A 24615-nucleotide genomic window follows, 5' to 3' on the forward strand; every position below is an offset into this window, starting at 1 on the left:
ACAATTCTGGTTCCCATATTTCGGGAAGGATGTGGAAGCATTGGAAAAGGTGCAGAGGAGATTTACCAGAATGTTGCCTGGTCTGGAGGGAAGGTCTTATGAGGAAAGGCTGAGAGACTTGAACCTGTTCTCATTGGCAAGAAGGTGGCTAGAGGGGATTTGATGGAGACATACAAGATGATCAGAGGATTAGATAGGGTAGACAGTGAAAGTCTTTTTCCGAGAATGATAACGTCAGCGTGTACGTGGGGGCATAACTACAAATTGAGGGTGATAGATTTAAGACAGATGTCAGAGGCAGGTTCTTTACGTAGACAGTGGTAAGGGTGTGGAATGCCCTATCTGCTAAGGTAGTCAACTCAGCCACATTAGGGAGATTTAAACAATCCTTGGATAAGCACATGGATGATTTTGGGATAGTGTAGGGGGACGAGCTAAGAATAGTTCACAGGTTGGCGCAACATCGAGGGCCGAAGGGCCTGTTCTGCGCTGTATTGTTCTATGTTCTTTGTTTTATCACCATACCTCAGGATAGAGGAGAGGTTGAGAAGGAGACTTTCATGGTAATCTCTGTAGGATACCATCTAGAAGGGTAAGGGCAGCAAGATACACGGGAACACCATAACCTGCATAACATTATGCTGGCTTGGAAATATATGGCGGTTGTTTTGTCAAATTCTTGGACATGCCACTCTGTTAGAATTGTGGGTCAACCAACAGTACATTGACTGTAGCAGTTCAAGAGGACAACTCAACACCACCGCCTCAAGGGTAACTAGGGATGGGTGATACATGCTGGCCCAGCAGACTATACCCTATCCCATGAATGGAATAAAAGCAAACCACTTACCTCACTCATATTCATTCATCGACATACTAAAAAGTTGTTTAACTGTTGCAAACCTCTTCAATGCATTAGTGAATGGACTTAGCAGCTAGTATTGTTAAAAAGGTGCATGACTTGACTTTCCACCAGTGACTCAGTGCAATGAAGAAGGGTGGAGACTTTAGGTATGCTCTACCTTTCCAAAGATGTTGGGGTCAGAAGTCCTGATGAGAAATGTGGAACTTCATCATTACAAAAAGATAAGAGGACAAGTGCAGAAATGCGACAGCATTTGCTGCTCCTCGAAAGATTAGGCTGATGTTGCAATATTAAGTCCAATTTTATGACCAAACACATATGATATTGTAAACACACAGTGAGTAGAATCTCAATGCAAAGCAAAGAATGGGAAATCTGAAACAGAAAAGAGAAATTGCTGGAGAAATTCAGCAGGTCTGGCGACATCCGTGAAGATAAATCAGAGTTAATGGTTTGAGTCCAGTGACTCTTCTTCAATCTCTGCTTTTGTTTGAATATCCATATAAATTGGCATCTTCCTGCCAATGGGCCAGCCTTTATTGACATGAAGTGGTACCAAAATATTTATTATTATTAGCCGTCAATCTATTTCCAAACTATTTACTGATTCTATTTCAAATGGCAGGAAACAGCTGACAAAATGATCTCCTTTTAACCCAGGCATAACAGAGATGAAGATATTTATTCTCATTACTTAATTTTTAAAAATTCTCAAGATCAAAGACCTTTACCAGCCCATCAAAGCATATAATAATAATGGAAGGTAGTGAAGATCATTCCTGTATTGCAAATGTTATAATTTGTTACAGTAATGACCAAATTGACTGCAGGGATGAATTTTGCACTTGACATTTCATCCAATGTGCTCATTTAACGTGTGTGTCCATGGGTGGAGGATTACAAAGAATGATATGAACTAGACTGGGTGTGCAGAGATTGATTTCAGGTTACTTATGTAGAGGGGTAAGGGATGTTGATCAGACTGTGCATAGTTGGGGAGGGATGGGAGTTGTAGAGTGATATCGATGAGTAACACACTCCTGACTCAACCAAAGTCTTGGGCTTCTGACTGGCACCAAGGACTGGATTTTAAGGGCCAGTGCCCACCTGCACACTCAACAGTGATTTTACAAGTAATGGAAAAGGGGTGAATAGGCTGTTCCCACGCAGTCCAATTGAAGTATATTTGTGGGAAATTAATTCTCACTGAAGGCTTCATCCACGACCTATAGGTCTGCTGAATCTAGAGCCCAGGTTTGATCCTTCAGCTCATGGCCAGTGGAGGATGGGGTGTGTGTGACATGATAGATGGGCGGCGCAGTGCCAGAGGTCCATTACGCCCCTCCCTACATCCACCTTGCTCCTGCCCTACCTAACAAGTCGTTTCGTGCTTCCCAGCAGTAACCTGGAGGGTGAAAGGCTATTTGACGCTTTCACTGCAGTATTAGCAGTGGCCAGTGCTGCAGAGTTGCCAGCCACAAATTTGGCTGACAATCTTGGGGGCAAAAATTCCTCCTGTGGTGGAGCCAAAGCCTTCCCTGATGATAATTAAAGGCCTCTCAGTTGAAAAGCCAAAGCAGGCTTTGGTTGCCAGATTAGTGGAAGCCACCCTCAGTATATAATTGAGTCCAGTGTATTTGAAGGGGGCAATCAAACTATTTAGCAGCAAGAAGAGGAATGGTGGAGCAAGTTTTAAAACTTTCAAAAACAAGCCGCAAACGCTTATTTTCAAAATAATGACATTTTAAATTGCAATAGCTATTTAATATGTAGGGTTATGTCAAAGCTATGTTAACTGGGTAGGGACCTATTACTATTATTTTTAAAGCAGCACCTTTAAGACTTACAAGAAAGAAGGAACTTAGCTCAATTTTAATTTTAAAAGAAATATTGCTCTTTAATTTGTGTGCCATTTAGAATAATTTAACTAAAACTCTTGTAATGATTGCAATACGTACTTATGAAATGAGATCTGTCTTCATGGGAAAAAGTATCTGGCAATTCTATTTATAAACAAAGCACATTGCTGAATCACATGCATGAAGCCTGACTCTGCCTCAGTTCATTGATTGCTGAAACATTCATCCACCACTTTGTTCCCTCTATTGACTATTCCAATATAGTCCCAGTCAGACAACTCTCTCTCAATTTTCATAAACTTAAGTTCATCCAAATTTTTGTTGCCTGCATCCCAACTCATACCAGGTCCTGTTCATAGCAAGACAAGTACAATATTTCGTTCCTTAAGACGGCTCTGATATCCAATAAAACTATGGTTGATCTAAAATGTAGGACAGATTTTTCCCTTCCCTGATGTCATGTGAGCAATGGTGAGAAAGATGGAGAAAATAATAAAAATCAGACTCTTGGTGCCAAGAAAATGTTTTGGAATTTTTCCCTTCAGCTCTAAATGGCAGAATCTGAATCTCTGTCTACCTCATTTCCTTACAATCTTACTTCCATGCAAACACATCACATTAATACCTCACTTGCCTTATTTACATCATCCAATTCTCCTTTCCCTCACCGAGAAAATACATGGTGCAATTCCCAGTTTGGAACAGGTACGTGGTGGCTGCAGCTTGTTGACAGCTTCTCCTGGCTTTCGTGCAAATATGACTTCATCACTATGCTTAGAGACACCAAGGAGTTGCATTCTTCTGGCAGGTCTCCACATGCTGGGACACACATGCATCTGGGGATGCTTATTATGGCTCTTAGCTTACTTTCTTAGTGCTCACTCACTCTGCACTTACATTGAGGTTGCCAGCCTCTGACTACTTCACCTACTTTCTTACTGCACACTCACTGACTTCTGCACTGCTTTACAGGCTGTCACTATCTGTGTGGCTCACATTGCATTTAAGGCACAGAGTTTTAAGTGATCAGTGACAGGCTGCCAACCTCAGTATAGCTTGCATTACTTTATAGTGCATAGGAAGAGGCAGGCACCTTGTCATTGGTGGTGCAGCATATGGTCAGGGGTGTGGGCATGTCGCTGTGCAGCATTGTGTTACATCAAAGTTACACACAGCGGTATGTGCCAGTAAGCCAAGCAACAAATACACAGTGTCTGCTTCAAACAAACAGCAGTGATGGAAAGTCAAATGGAAGTAGTCGATAGTGACTTTGGGGGCGGGGGGGGGGGGGGGGGAATCAATCAGTAAGGGGCTGCTATCACACTCAGTCAAGCCAAGTAGACCATAGTAAATCAGGCACTTGGTCTGGCCAGAATCAGAGATTGGACAATGGCTAGTCCTTTAGGTCAAGTTCAACCAGTCTGGGGATTATAGATAGGTCAGTCAGAGAGCCATCAGTCCAGAGAGTGGGGGCTACTCTTTCGGCTGTCTTGCCAAATGAGCTTAGAGGATTTGCTAAACATGACTTCAAGTGATAGATTCATACAGATGTACAGCATGGAAACAGACCCTTCAATCCAACTCGTCCATGCTGACCTGATAACACCTAAATTAATCTATGGAAACAATGTTGGACTGGGGTGGCCAAAGTTAAAAAATCACATGACATGTGATGGCTGAATTCTATTCCAAATATAGTATTAAAATTTTAGTTGCATGAAGTACAATTGGATTGTGTCACATGCCTCAGAGCTCCTCATTTAGTCATGACAATGACCTCCTTGGGAAGCCTCCATGCCGCTCTGTATGAAGGTATAACATGAGACTTCATTATAATGGCTGTGAGGGCTGAGACATTCCTTCAAGAAACATTTTTGATATTGTCCACAGATTATCTAATCACAGATTTCACGTGGAGATCATCATGCTTGGAGTCCTCAGTGTCACAGTTCAGGGTTCCCTGATGTCTCAGGATATCTGCAGTCAAGGAGTTGTTTGTTTGTGAAAGATGAGCAAGGCTGGTGATTGCAACTTCTTTCAGCCTTGGGTTGCCTGAAGCACCTGCTTATTTGTACATGGGTGTGACTTAACCAGGACTGACAGGGAAGATTATAGTACAGTGCACATTATGGCAGTCAAGTAAACATGAACTTTGAAAACGGAAAGGTGATCCAAAATGATGAGTCACTCATGCCACCAACGTGTCCTCAGTAAGTTTTTTCTTCTGCATTCTACACTGTCTAAGTGCAGTCCCAACAACTATAGTTGGGCCACAAGACACTGCTCTGCTTTCTGCCTAGCTCAGCTGGTGAATCCTGGGAGCCTTTGGGCATAGAGGGCTCAGGTCTGCTGACAATTGCTCAGATGCAGACTTGATCTCTCTGCTTTCAAGGTCTGCAAACTTTGGGATTACAGGTGGGGGCAGATGGAGGGCCTGGGTACCTCTAGTCTGTGATGAGGACAATCTTTAGAGGGCCCTGAGTGTGACTCCTCCACCCTTTGAGTACTTGCTGGCACCACCCTGTCTCCCTCAGTGAATGAACCTCCAAAGTGCGTGAGGTTGCCTTACCATTGATGTAAGCATCTAAGGCTAGATCAATTGAGTCAAGTTCAAACGCATATCTGGCAGAAACAGAGAGCACTGAACTTGGCTCTCTATGGTCGTTGCAAATCCATCGATGGAGGCATATAATTGCACATTGTACCAGAATCAGCACAGGGGTAGTCGTACGTTAGAGGATTCCTCGATCTTTTGGCTCAGCTTACCAAGTGCATCTGACAAAACTCCCTCATGTTCCTGTGTCCTGTCTGCATATTTTGATAAAGTTACTCATGGCTGAGACCATGAGATGATCTTCATCTCGGGGCTGAGCAAATGCCTGTCTTCCTCCTGGTCCCCTATGTATTAAAAATTTGGGACATTTATTCCTCGACCAGCTGAGGAGATGTGTCAGTGATGATGCACTCAGCAGGTTGTGTCTCTGAGTCTAACCACGATAGAATAACCACTGACAAGATAGTACCTGAGCTGGTGGGGGTGCCGGTGAAAGCCTTGCTGCTGTATCCTCTGAGGGCTCAGTGGCTTCTACTTTCTCACAGCTTGAGGTGGAGCTGAGCATCCTTGCCATTGTGCATAGATCCCAGTTCAAATACAAACTGTTTAGCACTCCTGTTACCCTTTTGATTTCGGTTATGTGGACCTTCCAATGGCATTTGATGTAAACCTGTGTCCGAGCCTGGTAGCAAAAGTTGAAGTTCAAAGTAATTGAAGACAATTATTGAATTAGCTAGGACATTGGCTGAGCATCAAGAGACAGAGAGAAGGAATAATGGGCTGATATACTGATGGGGAGATTGCAACTAGTGATATCTTGCAAGGATACATTTTGTTACCTCAAATATTCACCATATTTACTATCCACCTTGGAAAAGAAGTAGGCCATTCAGCCCCTCCACTATTCAATGAGATTATGGCAGATATGTGGCCTAACTCCAAATACCTTCCTTTGGCCTATTTCCCTTAATACCTTTACATGACAAAAAATTACGATCGCAGGTTTAAAATTAATAACTGATCCAGTATCGACTGTTATTTGTGGCCGAGAGTTCCAAACACCTACACTCTGTGTGTAGAAAATGGAATGGAAAGTTACAATTACACATCCACATTTGTTTGAGGCAGCATGGTAAATAGCATTGATGAGCTTTTGATGACGAATTGGCCTCTTGGCGGAGATTTGTTGGATGCTGCCAAAAGTGGCAGAAGATGACAATTAGTCATCTGAGAGGATAAAGATTTGTAAAAATTAAGAACGAGTTAATGTTGGAGATAATGAGAAAGAAACCAATGCTACATAGCATAGCTTAATGGGTTGGCTGGACATTGAGCTCTCCCCAACTCCATTTGAGTGGTCATGTTTTCCTCTGGGAAACAGTAGAACCTTTATCCAGTTAGGAACAGGAAGGCTGATGTCCACCACTTCCTCCCAATCTTGACTTTCTCAGCCTGATTAGAGGCCAATCTTTCCTGTAATAAGGCAAAGAGAGGAGTTGAGTATGATGGAATGGATGGAAGGGAAGTGAATGATGATAAATGAACAGAACAGGTGATAACAGTCAGTTAGCAGGAAGTGCAGAGGGCAAGAAGGGTTAGCAGCTGGGATGATGAGGTGGGTGAGAATCATTGTTGGACCTAATACACTCAATAATGAGAGTTGTTGTCTATGTGCCTTGGCGAGCGAGTGGTAGCATGTCAATGTGAGGTAGCAGAGAGAAAATGGTGGAATTCACCCTTGTGATGTACAGCAGATCATTGATCTTCCTCCAATATTACTGGGAGTCCTTCAAATACTGACCAGACATCTATCTCGTGTGTCTAGTGGCACGGTCCCTGCTGCAGTCAGCCGGTAAAGGAATGGCACATGTCTCCATCATCTAACACACCAGTACCTCTGTGCATGCGAAGTGCAGAACAAGCTTTCATCTTTGGGCCATAATTAATAGCAAAAGTATATATCTCTCTTTCTGGTCCTTCCATCTTCACAGACTGTAGCACATGATCTCACTCTCACATTGTGTTACACATAATTATCTTGTTACACTACACGTCCCTCCAGTTGACTACAAGAATTGTTACAGTTGTATATACCTTTGCTTCACACACATTTGCAATACGGCATACAGTTCTGGTTGTCACATTACCAAAGGGATGTGGATGCTTTGGAGACGGTGCAGAAGAGATTCACCAGGATGTTGCCTGGTGTGGAGGGCACCAGCTATGAAGAGAGGTTGAGTAGATTTGGATTACTTTCACTAGAAAGACTGAGTTTTGGGGGGTGGATCTGATTGAGGTCTATAAAATTATGAGAGGTATAGACAGGGTGGATAGTCAGAAGCTTTTTTCCCCAGAGTAGGGAACTCAGTTACTAGGGGTCATGAGTTCAAGATGAGAGGGGGCAAGTTTAAGGAAGATATGTGTGGAAAGTTCTTTACGCAGAGGGTGGTGGGTGCCTGGAATGCATTGCCAGTGGAGGTGGCACAATAGTGTCATTTAAGATGTATCTAGACAGAGACATGAATGAGCAGGGAGCAGAGGGATACAGATCCTTGGAAAATAGGTGACAGGTTTAGAGAGAGGATCTGGATTGGCGCAGGCTTGGAGGGCCAAAGGGCCTGTTCCTGTGCTGTAATTTTCTTTCTTCTTTGATTAAGTACTACTTCAAATTTACCATAACCTTATTAAACTAATTTCATTAACTATTTCTTTGAATTATTTATTATTTCACTATCTACAACCTAAGTTCAGTACACGATGATGTGACAGGTAAATGAGGGAAGGGCCACCCAAAATGGAGGCACCTCTAGCATTTGAGGAATTTGGAATATAAACTATTCCAGCAATTGGACCACCAACGTGGAGGAGTGATGACGGAACCTCTCCACAAGGTGTTATGTAGCTGTCCTTGAAAAGAGGCAGGAACTAGGCCCTGTCTCAAGCACTCAAACCTTTGTGCGTGACCTGGAGGCTGTCCCAACTGTACAGTATCTCTGTTGCCTACAGAGCCCTGAATGACACCTGGAAACCACTAGTCAATCTCCAAAGTTTGACTTCAAGCAGCCATTTATAATGTTAATTGGCTACCTGCTGTTGTGGATGGAGACCCACAATGATGCCAGCTCTGAGGAAATGATTCAGCAGCTCAATGGAGCCAGAGAATCAGTACAGTGGCTGATAGCATTGCACTTCATCCAAGGCCAAAATAACTTTCTTAAAGAGGGATATCCAGACTGCTGTCATGTGTGCTTTAAATAGGATTTCTTATATCCGAAATATGACTTCACTTCTACCTCTGTTGTAATTTAAGCCTCTAGGGGCAGCACGTTGGCTCAGTGGTTAACACTGTTGCCTCACAGCACCAGCAACCCAGGTTTGGTTCCAGCCTCGGGTGACTGTGTGGAGTTTGCACGTTCTCCTTTGGTGCTCTGGTTTCCTCCCAAAGTCCAAATATGTGCAGCTTAAGTGAATTGGCCAGGCTACATTGCTCATGGTGTTCAGGGACATGTAGGTTAGGTGCATTAGTCAGGGGTCAATATAGAGTTATAGGGTAGGTGAATGGGTTTGGTGGGATACTCTTCGGAGGGTCGATATGGACTTGTTGGGCCAAAGGGCCTGTTTCCATGCTCTAGGGATTCTAAGATTTAAAAGCTAACTTTCCATTAGTCATTTTTCATTATTTTCCGTACCTATCTATGACCTTTTAATATACCTGAATTGTCAAGACTTTTGAACCTCCACTATTTCACCATTTAGGAAAAAACCTCTGTTCTAACGTTTCCAACTTCAAAGTGGATGACCTCATATTTAAAATCCATTTGCCATTGTTATGCATATTCATTTAAACCCTCAATATATAACTTTATGCTTCAAAAGCACATCAATGCTATTTACCATGCTGCCACAAACAAATGTGGATGTGTAATTGTAACTTTCCATTCCATTTTCTACACACAAAGGGCGTAGGTGTTTGGAACTCTCGGCCACAAATAACAGTGGATACTGGATCGGTTATTAATTTTAAACCTGTGATAGTAACTTTTTGTCACGTAAAAGTATTAAGGGAAATAGGCCAAAGGAAGGTATTTGGAGTTAGGCCACATATCTGCCATAATCTCATTGAATAGTGGAGGGGCTGAATGGCCTACTTCTTTTCCAAGGTGGATAGTAAATATTTGAGGTAACAAAATGTATCCTTGCAAGCTATCACTCGTTGGAATCTCCCTATCAGAGTATCCTTCTCTCTGTCTCTTGACGCTCAGCCAATGTCCTAGCTAATTCAATAATTGTCTTCAAGTACTTTGAACTTCAGGCTCGGATGCAGGGTTACATCAAATGCCATTGGAAGATCCACATAACCAAAATCAAAAGGGTAACAGGAGTGTTAAACAGTTTGAATTTGAACTGGGATCCACACACTTGTTTGCCTTAACTTGAAAGGAAGAGCTGTGAAATTCACTGGAAAATTAAAGTTTTGGTGAGCATTTGGGAAAGACCATTCAATGGATTTACTTCCCATTACTAGAACTCAATGTATCATGGGGGAAGTGATAATGAACTGGCCACCTATATGGATTACAAGGTGTATCTGACCTTTAACACCTGAGCATTAAGCATCACCTGGATACTGCATGCAAAGAAAAAAATCCCTCAGGGAGAACTACACACGACCATAAAATTCTACCTGATTTTCCTTCCACATTGAAATTACAGGTACACAATCCTTGATCTGAAACTCTTGAGGCCAACTGGTTTTCAGAATTCAGAATTTTTTGGAGTTCAGAATAAGTGACAGTTTAATGGTGAAATAAAAAACAATCTTACCAAACAGCAGTTGTACCTGTGAGTACAAAAAGCCCTGAAACAGAATAGACACCAGTCAATGCTGGGCCACACCCCCATGTTACATCTGAGTGACATGAGTTGAGTGGGTGTGGAGTTGGGTTAACTGTTTGCAAGCCAAACAACCTTGTTATCAAGGAAAAAACTTCACAACAAAACTTCAGATTTTGGACCTTTTTGGATTTTGGCATTTCGGATAAAGGATTGTGTACCTCTACTATCTTTGAAACGTCTCCCTGCCCTGCATCAGCATTGGACAAATTTGGAAATTTGGATAAACAGATTGAAACAAATAAGAATCTCAATGGCAAGTAAAGATTTTTCCATTTTCCATTTTAACTTTATACTTCAGAATCTTGCTTTTGAGCTATGACTCTCTCATTTCCACATCAACAGCCCAACTCACCTCATTTCTATGCCACTTCCAATTCTCCTGTACTTCCCCAAGAAACTAGATGGTAGTAATTCCTGGTGTGATAGTCACAGAGTGATCATCCAGTGGCAACAGCTTGCTGCTGGCTTCTTAGGGTTATTAGAAAACTCTGTCTTCATCACAATGTCACTGCAGCTGCTTGAATGCTATCCTCCTCCACCCTTCATACTCATAAATCAGTATTAGGAAAATCAACAGTCTCACCATCATCAGCATGCCTGCTCTCTGTCCCTCTCAGACCACATTACCCAGTTAGGCCTTGACTTGGGAGCTCAGGGATACCTTATTCTATCATACTTCTGCTGAATCACTTTATGCAGGGGCTTTCATACATCTCATGCATCTATATGGGGATGCTTCTTATGGTTTTTAGCTTCATTTGTTAGAGCACACTCACTTTGTACTTAGTTGGAGGCTGTAGCCACCTTCTGTGAAGAAAAAGAGGCAGACAGCTTTTCTCAGTTGGGAATACTGAAGGATGTGGACCCTTCACTGTACAGCACTATGCTATGTCAATGTCACACCAACAGAAAACATACCAAATATGCTTCAAGTGATTGACTATGTCTTTAGGTCAATGATGAACAATCTGTTATCAGGTCAAAGGATACATCTGTTCAAACTCCAAAGGGTTGGCCACAGACTATCAGACGCATGGTCCAATCAGAATCCAGGATGCATGTCCTTACAGTTGAGGAAATTAGGCTACTGTTGGTCCTGCAGGTTGAGCTATCAGTCCAGGGATTAAAGGTAGATCAGACAGGGCACAATGGTGACGTTAGTCCAGGAGGTGGGTCATGGTGAGTTGGGGCTGTCATGCCAAGATTTTATAGAGGGTTGACCTTGATCAGTCCTGGGAAGTTACTTAGTTATGGTCAGGGACTTATTAGAGGGCACTCCACAGGTTTCTGGGAAAAACAAGCAGCATAACTCTGGGGATAGGCTTCATTAGACTGGTTTTTTTGAGGGAATAATTACAGTGAAAGAGGCTGGTTTGAATTTGAAGGGTAAGATCTCACACGACATTAGAAGGGACAGAGAGGATTTTCATAAGTCTCAATTAGTTTAGTCTATTCATGTGGAGGGTGGATGGCCAATGTGGATTTAAGAACTTGCCAAACTGTCAGCTCAAGGGTTAATGAGGGACCTTAGTATGAAGAGAATGAATAGTAATGGGGGAAGTTGAAAGGTCATCAAGGTCAATCAGGAACATGAAGGATGGGATATTATCCTGAGACTCAAACAAGTCACTGACAAGGAGACAAAGTTGAATAGTTGTCATCTTCGATCCAAATTCAACTGCACAATAACAACACAATGTGACTGCCACCACAGTTATAATAAGTTAATGTTTCTTTCATTGGGGCAGAGTAATACTTTTGGAATTTAAGGCCCTGCATAGGCAATTACTTTAAACATGAATTCTCAGATTTGGAAATGTCACCCATCTTTCAGAACATTGCATTTTATCAGCAGGTCATTCATGGACCTTTTAAAATTATGGCCTCAAGCAATTATACCCATTACATTGTTCACACTAGTTCTTTTTTTGTTATGTCAGTTAAGCAATTACCATCAGATAAGCTGTTAGAAGCATTACTTACTTTTTGTAGCAATCCCAGAATCCAATGCTTCAGAGCTGCCATATTTACATACTGAACTGTAAGTATGCAAGGACATGGTCTGGGACATGCAAGGATGCTTTTTTTTGGGTGGTGTGGTATTATAGTGGCTTACTGTAAGAATACTATTCCCTTAATGTAGCATGAAGACTTTGACTTTCAACATATATAGGATAAGATTATGTAACTCAGAGCTTCTTGAGCTATCGACCTCCTTGAGAAGTCTTCAGGTCACACACTGACAAAGCATAACTTGAGCTTCATTGTAATTGACATAAAGGTTCAGGTGTACTATTAGTCAAATGGCTTTCTCTTACTGATGTGCCCCACAGGCTATCTGCTCAGGCATCTGATGACATGGACATCACAGTAGTTGAAATCCTTGTGATGTCTCAAATGTGAAATCACCTCCAAAGCCGAGAAAAATTACAACTTCATGGGAAAGAATGACTGCCAGCGGCTCCATAGGAAGTAGCAACAGGTGAGGATCTCTAAGGATGTGGAGAAGAATGATACAACCCCATTCCTAGAGGCTCTGCTGTCTTTTTTGACAGACAGAAAGGCAGAACAGGCTTGGATTAAGAATGGCTGGGACCATCATTCCCAAATGCTGTTATCTGCTAGAGTGGACTTGCACCCAGAAGGAATGGGTGACCATCCAACTCGATCCCATCAAGATCACAGCTGCCCTGAATGAGATTCTCTGCCATCACTGGATTCTCCCAAGACAAACAAACTGCACCTATGTTGCTTTGGGTGCATTCTATTGCTAACCTTCAGTATCTTTCAACAGAAACAGTTTCTACTTCATCAACATTTAAATTCAATGAGATCCTCAGTACCAGATTTTGGAAGATTGAGCTAGATATCCTGGAAACTGCTATAATGTGGGCACACCACAGAGTTCACAGTTGCCTGTTTCCTTCCAGGGTCCTTGGGCCAAACAGGGATGGTTATGGGAAGCAAGAGTTACCCCCCTTTAAACATGGCTCTTGACACCTGTATGAAACCTTCAAACTGAAACAGAATGAAGATAAAAGCTGCACATTACTCCATCAGGGACAGAGTGGAAGTGATGAGCAACCTCCTGAAGATAATATTTGGAAGCCTGCGCTACTCTATTGAGATCTTGCAGGATAGCCTGGAAAAGGTGGGTCACATCATTATGGCTTGTTGTGCTCTCTCCACAATTGGAACTGATAATGGGGAGATGTCGTGGATGCAGAGGAAAAGGGAAATTAACAGAAATATTCTAAGAATGAAAACGAAGATGAGGATCAGGACATTGACCAGAAGACACATCTGAGGCAATGTGACAGAGCAATTTACTACTGAGCTCAAGATTCTAGATAATACCTAATTAAAGCTTCTCCAGGGTGAGTAAGCTGTATTTATTCCTTTAGCAGTCTAAAGTAATGTGGCAAGTAGTCCTTGCTTAGTGCAAAGGACACGTGATGTTACAATGGACATACAGTGAGATTGCCTAATTTTTTTATTACTCCAGATGAGCTACCCCAAACCATTAAGCTCCCAGCTGAGGGGGGATTGTAGTAGTGGTGGGGGAGTTGGGGAGGTGGGTTGGGGTGTGAGGTGATTTGGCTCACCTTGATAATTCACCTACCCGTTCGACTGATTTCAACAAGATTAATTTAGAAAGGATCTCTTTATTTTTGGAAAGGTAGACCAAAATGAACTTGTGTTTTACAAGGGACTAATATAACCAAGGGATTTCTTGAATTAACATTAAGATCATTTAGGAATTACTAATTGCAGAAAAGAAATAGCATTGTAATACATGCAATTCATATACACATTGAGTAGAAATGAATGTCCAAAACAAAAATGGAAAAAAAGGTTCAATCTTTGAATTTTTTGTGAAAAGCAAATGTGAAGGTTCCACTGTTAAATGGCTCTGGTAACATTAATGTTGACATTTGATCTTGAGATTCTTGGTTTTGTAAGCTTATTGAAATTCCTTTGCCCTAGTTCCATTTGAGCTGGCTCACAACTCTAAGAGAGATAGGGAGTCTTCCTCTTTTGTTTTACCTGCCATGCAGGGATGTTTAAGATGGTAGTTCTCAAAAATTGAGGTTCTCACTACACTCTGATTTACACAATAGAAAGTTTAGCCAATAACAAGCACAGACTAATACCGCAGTTAGTTTTCAACTTCTCTTTTTTTGTGTATTCCTAGTGGTGTTGGGGGTAGGGTGTAAAATAGACATATTTACAAGAGGTATCTTGCTGCTTTGAAGAGGGAATTGTCTGTACCCTTGTTATTTCTTCTTGTTAAGTGTTCTTTCCTAAATGTTTACCTTACTCTTTACAGTTGTGACATACCATTGTCTTCAAACATGTCTTTGCAAGATAGTCACTCAATTTACATCCACAGATTTTCTTGTAGCAGTTCTTAAAATAAATACAAATTTTGGGATTAAAAGTAAAATACGTTTGTATATATTTTGGGATTGCAGTCTATCATCACAATAAAAAACACTGTTATTGATCAAACCTTGATCTTTTTCTGTTGTGAGTAAATGCTTCATCATCCACCTGATCATATACTTGATATCTTCAGCTTGTCCCACTTTCAAGTATGTACTCTTTGTAAGAAAGCAGCAGTCAGTGAGACAGAGTAGTACTGTCACATGATGCTCAGCTTAAAGATCCCGAGGCTTCTCTCATGACAGGCAGGAGGTTGAGAGGAACCTGAGGAATTGCCTTTTGACCTTTTTTGACATGAGTTAGTCTTTACAGTTTCAGAGTTCACATAGATTGCTAAGTTGCCCTTAAATGCCTGTGCATTACAGTAGGCTAATTAGAGTTGAGCGAGAATGGATATATGAGCTGCCCATTCTGTATCTCAAAGCCTTAATGGCAGTCCACTCCCTTCAAAAGTGAGAAATAGAATGAACCTTTCCCATAAAGATTTGGAGATGCCGGTGTTGGACTGGGGTGTACAAAGTTAAAAATCACACAACACCAGGTTATAGTCCAACAGGTTTAATTGGAAGCACACTAGCTTTCGGAGCGATGTTCCTTCACCTGATGAAGGAGTGTCACTCCGAAAGCTAGTGAGCTTCCAATTAAACCTGTTGGACTTTAACCTGGTGTTGTGTGATTTTTAACTTTCCCACCAAGGAAGTGTGAAATCATCACTGATCCCTTCCTCTCACTCACAAGGTGAGAGTATGTGTGAAATGGTGCAATCGGGCCAAGGTCCAGGCACAATCCTTGGACATTAATTGAAGCCTCAAGGTTGTCCACATTAAAGTGTAAAACCTTGGTTGTAGATACCATCATTATGGTTCAAGGATTCTTGACAGCCGGGGCTATCTGCAGTCAAGGAATTGGTTGCTGGTGTGAGGTGAGCAATGCCTGGGCATTACATCTCCTTCATCCCTGAGATGTCTGAAATCATCTCTCTCACTGGTGTGATTTCAAGAGTTCCAACAGTGTCAAAGACATGAGGGCCGACCTTTTAAGAATGTGAGTGAATGTGTATTTGCAAAAGTGCAAAGTTATTTATAATTATATATGATCTGCGCTGTCCCCAGTAAGTATTTTTCATATTCTCCCTTCTACCATGTCTCAGTATAGTTCCAAATTCTGCTGCTAAGGCAGAGGGAGCCTGCTCTGGAGTCAGCTCTGGTGACCTCAAAGTCTTGGGCAATTGTCTCCAGGGGCTTTTAGACCAAGGGGGTCCCAGGCCTACTGAGATAACATGCACAGATGCAGGCTCTCTCTCCTTGGCTGGAAGTTTTGCAGACATGGGGATCACAAACTATGTTTACATTGGGGGTCGGAGACCTCTGCAATGTCCAAAGATGAAGCTACTGGGGGCTTGTCTGTCTGAACCCCTCTCTAACTGTATCTGCTGACACCACGCTGCCTTCTTGAGAGAAAGGGCTAGAATGAGTTCAAGGTCCTTCATACCCCTCTCACCTTGCCATTGACACTCAGCACCTATTGGTAGAATGATGGAATGCAGATCTGTGTGAATATCCAGCAGACACTGTGTGCAGGACCTGGGACTTCATGCTGCTGACCGACCTTTCCACGAAAGCAGCCAGACACACACATGCCAGGGACAGCACAACAATTGTAATATAGGTGGACTCCTCTATCCATCAACCCAATGTACAGACTGTCAGTGACAAACCTGACCGCCGTTCCCTCGACTCTGTGTGAAATGTCATTGTCAAGACCATGGGAACATCATTGGCTTGGGACTGAGCAGATGCCGGATCTCTGGGTGTCAGAGACCCAAGTGTTTGTTCCTCCAGAGACACCTCAGTAATGTGCTCACCAAACTGTGCTCCTGAGTCTGATCTAGATAGAATAACCACTGAGGCAAAGGTCTTAGAGCTGGTGGAGGATATGTGTGAAATCTTTGTTGTTGCAACCTCTGGTGGTTCAGTGACTTTCTCGTCAGAGACGGAGGTGGAACTGAGAGTCTCGAGCATGGCCATCTTATCAGTGGAGGTTTGCAGAGTGCTGCAAGTGCCTACATAAGAGAAGAGTATTAACTGTCTTCGAGGATTAAATGCTTCTGTATGTTAAGAAGGAGTTACCGCCGGTTTTAATCAGACAGTATCACAGTACACTTGAAGGAAGCTCACTGGGTTGGTGGCCATTGTGATCTTCCCATCTGAACCTGATAAGCTCTGCTCTGCTCCAGCCAGCTCAACAATATTTTCCTCATCTGGAATAGGAAATCCTTATTTTCACCACTTCCACCACATTGGGGCTTGGTGTCCCCAGTAAGTGAATAGGAAGCACAGAGAGCAGGAAAGGTTTGCAGTTTGGGAGGTTGAGGTGGATGAAAGTTATTGAGTGGATATACTCCCTGCAATTGTGAAAGTTATAGACGGTGAGCCTTGGTGACATGCGTGTGTAATGACAGAATGGTGATCCTTTGAGAGTTAGTTACCAAAGAGAAGATGGCAACACCTAGACTTTTGGAGTGCAGAAGATCATTGACCTTCTTCCCGCACTGCTGTGTGTTCCTTTCTACACATGACACACCACGAACCGAGGCCCTTATCTCAGTCCAGGCTGGCTTAGTCTGATGATGCGGCCTCGATTAGCAGTCAGCAGGATAACATACTGTCCTCCTCCATCAACCATCTAACTGCACCTCCCTGGTGATGACAGGGTGCTAGCTTTCCTTTCTGGGTCAGGACCTCAGTGATATCAGTCAAACACCACAATGTGAGGAGCAGTTTCTGACTTGCTGTGTCTCACGTGGAATGGAAGTGAGCTTTATATATGGTTAAGTCACCATAGTCATACCAGACAATAGGGCTGCTCTCTCATTAGAGAAAGATATATAATGATGGTTTAACCTGAAGGTCCTTCGTGGAAACCTAGTCAGTATGGAACTTGAACCCACAATGTTGGTTTTGCTGTGAATTGTGAGCCAGCCTTCCAGCCAACAGAGCTACAGTACCAGTGGAATGATTACCAGAAGATCCAGGTAGTGGGAAGCACTTCCTCCTCTCCTGTCATGCGAATCCACATAAATGGTGCCATAGAATTTGGATGCTTAATGGAGTAGATGAATAGTGGAAGACTGTGTGACCAGAATGGACTGAGTGCTATGAATCTCACTCAAGATAACACTTTTCTCAAAATGTGAGAATCAACTCGTATGTCTCAGTACTAGGTGACTACTTTGGTGCAGTTCAATATCTTAAAGAATGAAAAATGTTTCTTATAAAAGGGTAGTGATTTATCAGCAGAAAAGACAATGTGCGGCTGATCTTGTAGCATGAATTTGTCACCGGAAAGAGTAATAAGTGAGATGGTGGTGGTGGTGGGGAGGTGTTGGGGGTTGGGTCTCCTTCCACTTCACTGAGCATGAACAGACAAACTAAGAACAGTCTCTAATGAGGTAATCAGGTGCATGTTTGCGAAAGTATTCAAAAAGTCATGTTGGAAGGTGAAGTTCACGTTTAGCAGACAAAGTAACTCCTCCAGCTTAACTCTCACAAAGTTCACTATGATGTGAAGTTGTTTGCATGGCACACAAAATAATCTAAGATGTGATGTTGCAATTTTTTTTGTTACAAGTTCTTTTTATGAAGGTTTCAACCAGTTCATTTATCCCTGTCTTTTTTTTTCCATAGCGACCTTTACCCTTGCTTTTCCTAAAATCTGAAAACAGCCAATGTTGATGAAACATATAATGGCTCCTTTCCTGTGCAGTAAAGTCGGTTGTAAAGTCTGGTAATTAAGGTAACCAAGGAGGCTGAGCCCAGCAGGCTAATGGTGCACCAAACACTTTTATAACTTCAAACGATATCAAAGTCACAGGAGTGGGCTCAGAGTTGAACTGGTTTGAATTAAGCTCACTTCCACACGCTCTGCCCAAAGAAAGCTCCAACCTTCTGGATTTCATTAGAGCCAATTATCTTATCTTTTTCATCTCAGGCCTGACCCTAAGGCTGCAGGCAGCTAGTTGGTATGTTTGCGTGGTTGTTTAAGAAAGCCTGTAGTCATTCAATGTCCTGAGGACCTGCTAATTAAAACACATACCCCCTGCCTCTGATAATTAAATATGATAATAATGCTTGTTCAAATAATTTTCCTTATTATTCTCATTAATTTTATTGTTTACCATATGAAACATTCTTAACTAGTTAGTTTTATGGTTTATTCACACAGTATGATCACAAAAGGCCTAAGTTCATATTTTGAATTTCATATTTATTCTTGATGCTGAACCCGGATATATTGTACAAAGAATGGGACTGTATAATGTCATAACACATGATGTTAACCCTAGATGACCAACCAGAATGAGATGTAAATGTTCTCAATGTTCTGTTCTCTATGGCCTACCACACCAGCTTCTACAGTCTATCCATGTGATTCAAAATTCTCTCATCCTTATTTTCTACACATGCCTCTCCTAAAGTCTGGTGCATAGAATTGGGCACAGTACTCTAGATACCGTCAAACCAATATTTTCTAAATTCACCAGAATACTTTTTGCCGCTATTTATAAAGTTCAGTATTCCGTATGCTTTTTGAAATAAATTTCTCAACCAGCCCTGCCAAGTTCACCAATTTAAGCATGCATACCCTCAGGTCACCCTGTTTCTGCATTTCCTTGAGATTTTTGCGCTTTAGTTATGTTATCTCTGCTAATGTTTTTACCAAGATATATCATTTTCACATTTTTGTGAATTAAAGTTTCACCTGCTTTATATCCACCCACTCCATTAGCCAGTTTATTTACTTTTTTAATTCTTCACCTTATGAACCAGCTGAAATAGGATTGTTTCAAAAGGCAGCTTTGCCAACCATACTCCCTCTTTGATACACTTGCTTACCCCTTCACTCATCATTTGTCTTTGAGATGGATTCTGTTCCCTTTAGGTGCTTGTGTCAGCTTCTTGGTGTATAAGATCTCCTTCATGCCTGTTGAAGTCCTTCATTCTTGCTGGAAATGTAGGAGTCAATTTTAAACACTAGTACTGAAGCCTTGCATTTTATATATCCAGGCCTAAAACCAATGCCATGGAGGGTACTTCCATTCCATATTAGTCCCAATAACCTGCATTTAGACAATAGACAATAGACAATAGGTGCAGGAGTAGGCCTTTCTGCCCTTCGAGCCTGCACCACCATTTGATATGATCATGGCTGATCATCCTTAATCAGTATCCTGTTCCTGCCTTATCTCCATAACCCTTGATTCCACTATCCTTGAGAGCTCTATCCAACTCTTTCTTAAATGAATCCAGAGACTGGGCCTCCACTGCACTCTGGGGCAGAGCATTCCACACTGCCACCACTCTCTGGGTGAAGAAGTTTCTCCTCATCTCTGTCCTAAATGGTCTACCCCGTATTTTTAAGCAGTGTCCTCTGGTGCACTTGTGCAACAGAATAACATCAAAACAATCATGTTCAATTCAACTGATCAAAATAGTTACAGATCAATTTGCCAAAAACACATTTATGATCTGATGTGCACTTTTGTACACTTAAATCCTCTAAAATCATAACACATTGAAAACAACAGCAACTTCATGGGACAACACAGTGGTTGTCCCGAGGATAACATTTCCTTCATATAGTCCGAACGTTCATTTGGAATGGGAGCAAATGAACATCCACCACAGCTGAGAGTTTATTCTACCTTGCAATAAGGACGGTGGAAGAAGGTTCTTCATTTTTGATGCAATGACTATGGAGCTGCAAGATTGGAATTATACTCTAGAATCCCAGATGCAGCTATCTCTATGGGAATTGTCCAGGAAATTGATTTTTTAAAAAAATTCCCTTGTGACTAGAACCCTTCCAAAAAGTCCAATGATATTAGAGAATTCAGAAAGTTCTGACCCACCTAAGCTTAATAGGTGCTCAGAAAAAGCCAGAGAAACCAAATCCTTCTCTGACTCCCAGGTAACTATTAAACTGAACTTCAAATCACCAGTGGACTCCAACCTGATGTCTGAGACCCATAACTGACTCCCCATTGGTGAATCCAAACTATCTCTTCCCCTGGCTGTGTTAGTCCTGACATATTCCCTTATCTCAGCATCCACCCTCTACCCATCCTACCCGCCGTGATCCTTACGGAGCTGACACCAGCCTTCCAGGCCTGCCTGACCTGATTCTATTTGGAATTTGCTCCTCCTCCATCCAAGGACTCTATTGGATCCACTACTCTTCCTTTGCTTGTCCAAACCCTGCTTGTGCTGACAACAACATAGCCCCATCTGCTGAGCACACATTCATTTAGCTGGTACCTGCCCAGCTCACCTAATTGGCACTTATTTCCTGGTAGTGGTAACCATGACAAAAACTGTATTTGCATAACTATGCATATGAACATAATTGATATGTTTTTAACACAATTGCTTTTTCTCATATTATCAAGCCATATTGAGAACAAAATCACTTATGGCTTCCATGTACATACAGGGTGACATTACCATTAAGGAATCTTTCCTCCACATGGTAGAGGGAATATATAGTGCATGTGGCAATGTGGTTAGATATTTCAGTGGAATTGTGACCTTAACATAAATACCACATGAATTATCAGGACGATTGAAATACATACGTGCGTGGAAATTTTAAAAACCTTCAAACATCCTTGCTGAAATTAACTAAAAATAAATTACTGACACAAAGCCAGCACAGGTATAATGGTCAATCACAAATGTTTTTCTTAGTTCATCCCTTTACAACAAGGTTCTAAAATGGACTCATTAAAAACGATCCTTGAATTTATATAATAAACCTAATGGCAAGGTTTTATTGGACTGTTAAATACGTTTCATCATAGTTTTCCAAAGTACGCTTATCATTCAAGCATCTGGGTGAGTATTGGCTTAATCAGAGTACCAGTGATTCAATCTACTAATAAGCATTTGTTACTGTATCCAGTGTAGTTTACTGCAGTATTTTTAAATTTTATAACAGGAGGTTGATAATGATAAGTTGTATGGCTATAAGACAGAGAAAAGACACTGACCGGGAGAACGTGAACAGCTTCTGACACGCTCAAATGGTTCTGTTGATATCACACCCAATCATTCAAACTTAAACTTTACTGATTAGAACATATTCTCTCAAGTAGAGTTTCTTTTTTTTAAACAGTCTGCGTTATCTTAAAATAAAAATCATTGTGCAGAGTTCCCAGTGGATTTGTATCATTCTTTATCCTTATTCACCATTTATTCTGACCTTTACATTTTTTACAAATACATGTTGCTTTGTCCCGAAGTAGGAAGATTGATACATAAGTACATTATAATGTTAGACTAGGATTATAATGTGTTTATCTGAGTGTTGAACTGTAAGCCAGTATGTTTTTACAGATGTCCTGTACACATCATGCACATTTTGCATGATAGGACACAGCCAGTCAGGTTTTCAATGAATTGAGACAAAAAGTCCTTATTAAGCTACACTTAACATGGTCTCTTGCCTGGGAAGATCATGTGTGCCCACCGTCTTTGAATTTGTTAATGAAACAAGAACCCAAATAAACCATGATAAACACTACACTGTCATGTAGTAAGGCTTTCAAAACATATTTGATGACGTTTCACATGAAAAGTTGGTAACCTAGCTTGAAGGTCTGGAAATTCAAAGCAAAACATTTGTTTGAATAAGAAGCTATCTGAAGAATAGGAAACAATGGGTACTGTTTAGAGAGAATATCGAAGGTTAACTATTGAGCGGGATGCCTTAGGACTCGGTGTTCAATCTATCTCTGTTTTCAATTTACATCAATGACCTGAATTTTGAAACCCAATGCAAATTAGTTAAATTTACAAATGATACTAAATTAGAAGGGATATAGCAATTAAAGGAGGAGATCAGAAAATACTGAATGAGCTAAACAAAATATAGCAGTGACCAAATAAAGGCTTATGAAATCTAATTTACAATTCAAAGTATGAACATGGAAAAGAAAAACAAGTAATGTAACTACTACCGCAATATGTTGAACTTTCCATGGATGAAGTTGTAGGAGACCTGGATTTGACACTCAACATGTTCAAGCAATGTGGTACAGCAATCAACAAAACTAAGAAGATACTGAATTACATAGCCAAATCAGAGGAATTCTAGCCCAAGCCAAGAATGAACAAATGAGTCAATGCTCTGGTTAGGCTACATTTTGAGTATCAAATACTGGATACTGAAAACAAGGGAAGTGCTGCAGGTCAATGCAAAGAACCGCCAGAATACTGGCACTTAGCAGACGTTTCAACGCTAAAAACGTGGTCAAGTATGGGTCAGACTGCAGATTATAATGTTAAATATATGAAGTCCAAACTGCTTCCGATCTACCCTATTTCCAGTGTTAATAAGCTTAAAGCAATGGGGAGCAGGAGAGGTGCACCCACACATAGCAATCAATCTATTGGCAATTTCAACATTACAGTGATGCTGTGTGCTTTATATTTATCTGTTGACAGCCAGGTTTGTTGAATGCAGCTACCTTTTCCCTTCTCCTCTCTGAGGTGTTTAACCTCCTGCTATCCCACCTCCCACTGTACCTCAATGCCTCTGCCACCCCACCACTGTTGCCCTTCCATCACAAAAGTCCCTGTTCACTGCTGTCCCTCTGCCCAAGTCAGCAACCGCAGCCGTCCTCATGCTCTGGGTCAAGACTCAGACCTACCTCGTTCTGAGGCCTCTGCTTTAGTGTTCCCGACCCACTGAAAGCCAAGCCCTCTGTCAATCAGGCCGACTTCTGATGGGAAAGCTGACAGTAAGGGTGCACCGTAGTGTGGAGGTAAAATGGTTAAAACCCTACATGATCTACAAGCATGAGATGCAAAGTTTGAGTCCAGTGAGAAGGAAGTTAAAAGTCCTCTCCTACCACAGCCCTGCAGACTGCAAAGTGTACTAGTTTGACCTTATTAACCTCAACCGATTAGAGGTTGAATCTAACATGCTTTTCGAATGCTGTCCATGTGAAGCAATTTAAAAGAGCGCATTAGTTTTGAACTTGACCAAGTATCATTACAGGTGGGAACACACCTGAAAGCTGTAAGGTATTCCACGTCTCCCATTGGGGGATCGAGACCACCTGTCCAGGCAATATTCACAGTGAAGCCTTCACCAGGGCCGCATCCAACCTGAAAGCAGGACGGCACCAAGAAACAAAAATATATATTTTCAGATAAAATAGCTTTGAAACTAACATCAAAGAACTTGCCCAGATCAGCCAGACAATGCTTGACAAGCACTGGTTGGGGCCATGCACTTGGTCTGTGCTGGGACACAGTCCCAGTGGACAATTTTGCAATCCACAGCAATTTAAAGTGCAGCAGCGAAGAATGAGCTAATTAGGAATAATCATGCAATGCAATTAGACCGGAACGATAAAAGAGGCCGACGAGAAATGCAACCTACCTCGTCTGGGGCTCCACTACCAGGAAAGAAGTTTCCTTCATCATAACGGTGGAGGGAAATATAAAGCACGTTGGGGTCATTATAAAAGGCTTGCTGTGTACCATTACCATGGTGAACATCCTAAAGGTGAAAGGAAACAAATGACAAATGTAATAATGTCCAGCTCCTGCTTAAAGGTCACTTTTGCCTTTCCCCTCCTCCCCCTCACAAACTTCCTGAACCTTCAAACAAATTACTCCTTAATGTGCTCATTTTTTAAGCTTGTTTCTCTAGTCAGGAAACCATAGCAAACATGCCCTGGAGACTCCAGAAGAACAGTCGCTGAGAAATTCCAGCTCTTTTCGACGTTTAGATATTTATACCCTGGGTCTTTGTACTATTTGTCTCAGTGATAGAATCTAGTATCCTACTTTATGCAAGAATTTTATGAGTTATTAACTGCCAACAGTTCATAACCCCTCAGGGTCAATTAGCTGCTTGAATTAGCCTCTAAAGAAAGCCAAGTGTTACAGCACAAAAACTGTACTTTTTAATATAGTCCATAGAGC

At 41.6% G+C, this 24615-nt stretch overlaps 1 protein-coding gene across 8 annotated transcripts in view; it reads right to left on the bottom strand.

The window, feature by feature from the left end:
* The window catches only part of LOC122549771 (histone deacetylase 9-like), a 796606-nt gene that overhangs the window by 116612 nt on the left and 655379 nt on the right, over window positions 1-24615 (bottom strand). For all 8 annotated transcript variants that reach the window (XM_087987095.1, XM_087987091.1, XM_043689766.2 and 5 more), the window contains 2 exons: window positions 24068-24187; window positions 23693-23790 (listed from right to left, as the gene is read on the bottom strand). In XM_087987095.1, the coding sequence (XP_087843221.1) occupies window positions 23693-23790; window positions 24068-24187 (218 nt within the window). The remainder of the gene's footprint in view (window positions 1-23692; window positions 23791-24067; window positions 24188-24615) is intronic.

This window comes from Chiloscyllium plagiosum, unplaced genomic scaffold (genome assembly GCF_037043375.1).
Source record: "Chiloscyllium plagiosum isolate Xiang-an unplaced genomic scaffold, Cpla_swu_hap1 HiC_scaffold_5, whole genome shotgun sequence".
In the NCBI taxonomy this organism is placed as follows: domain Eukaryota; kingdom Metazoa; phylum Chordata; class Chondrichthyes; order Orectolobiformes; family Hemiscylliidae; genus Chiloscyllium; species Chiloscyllium plagiosum.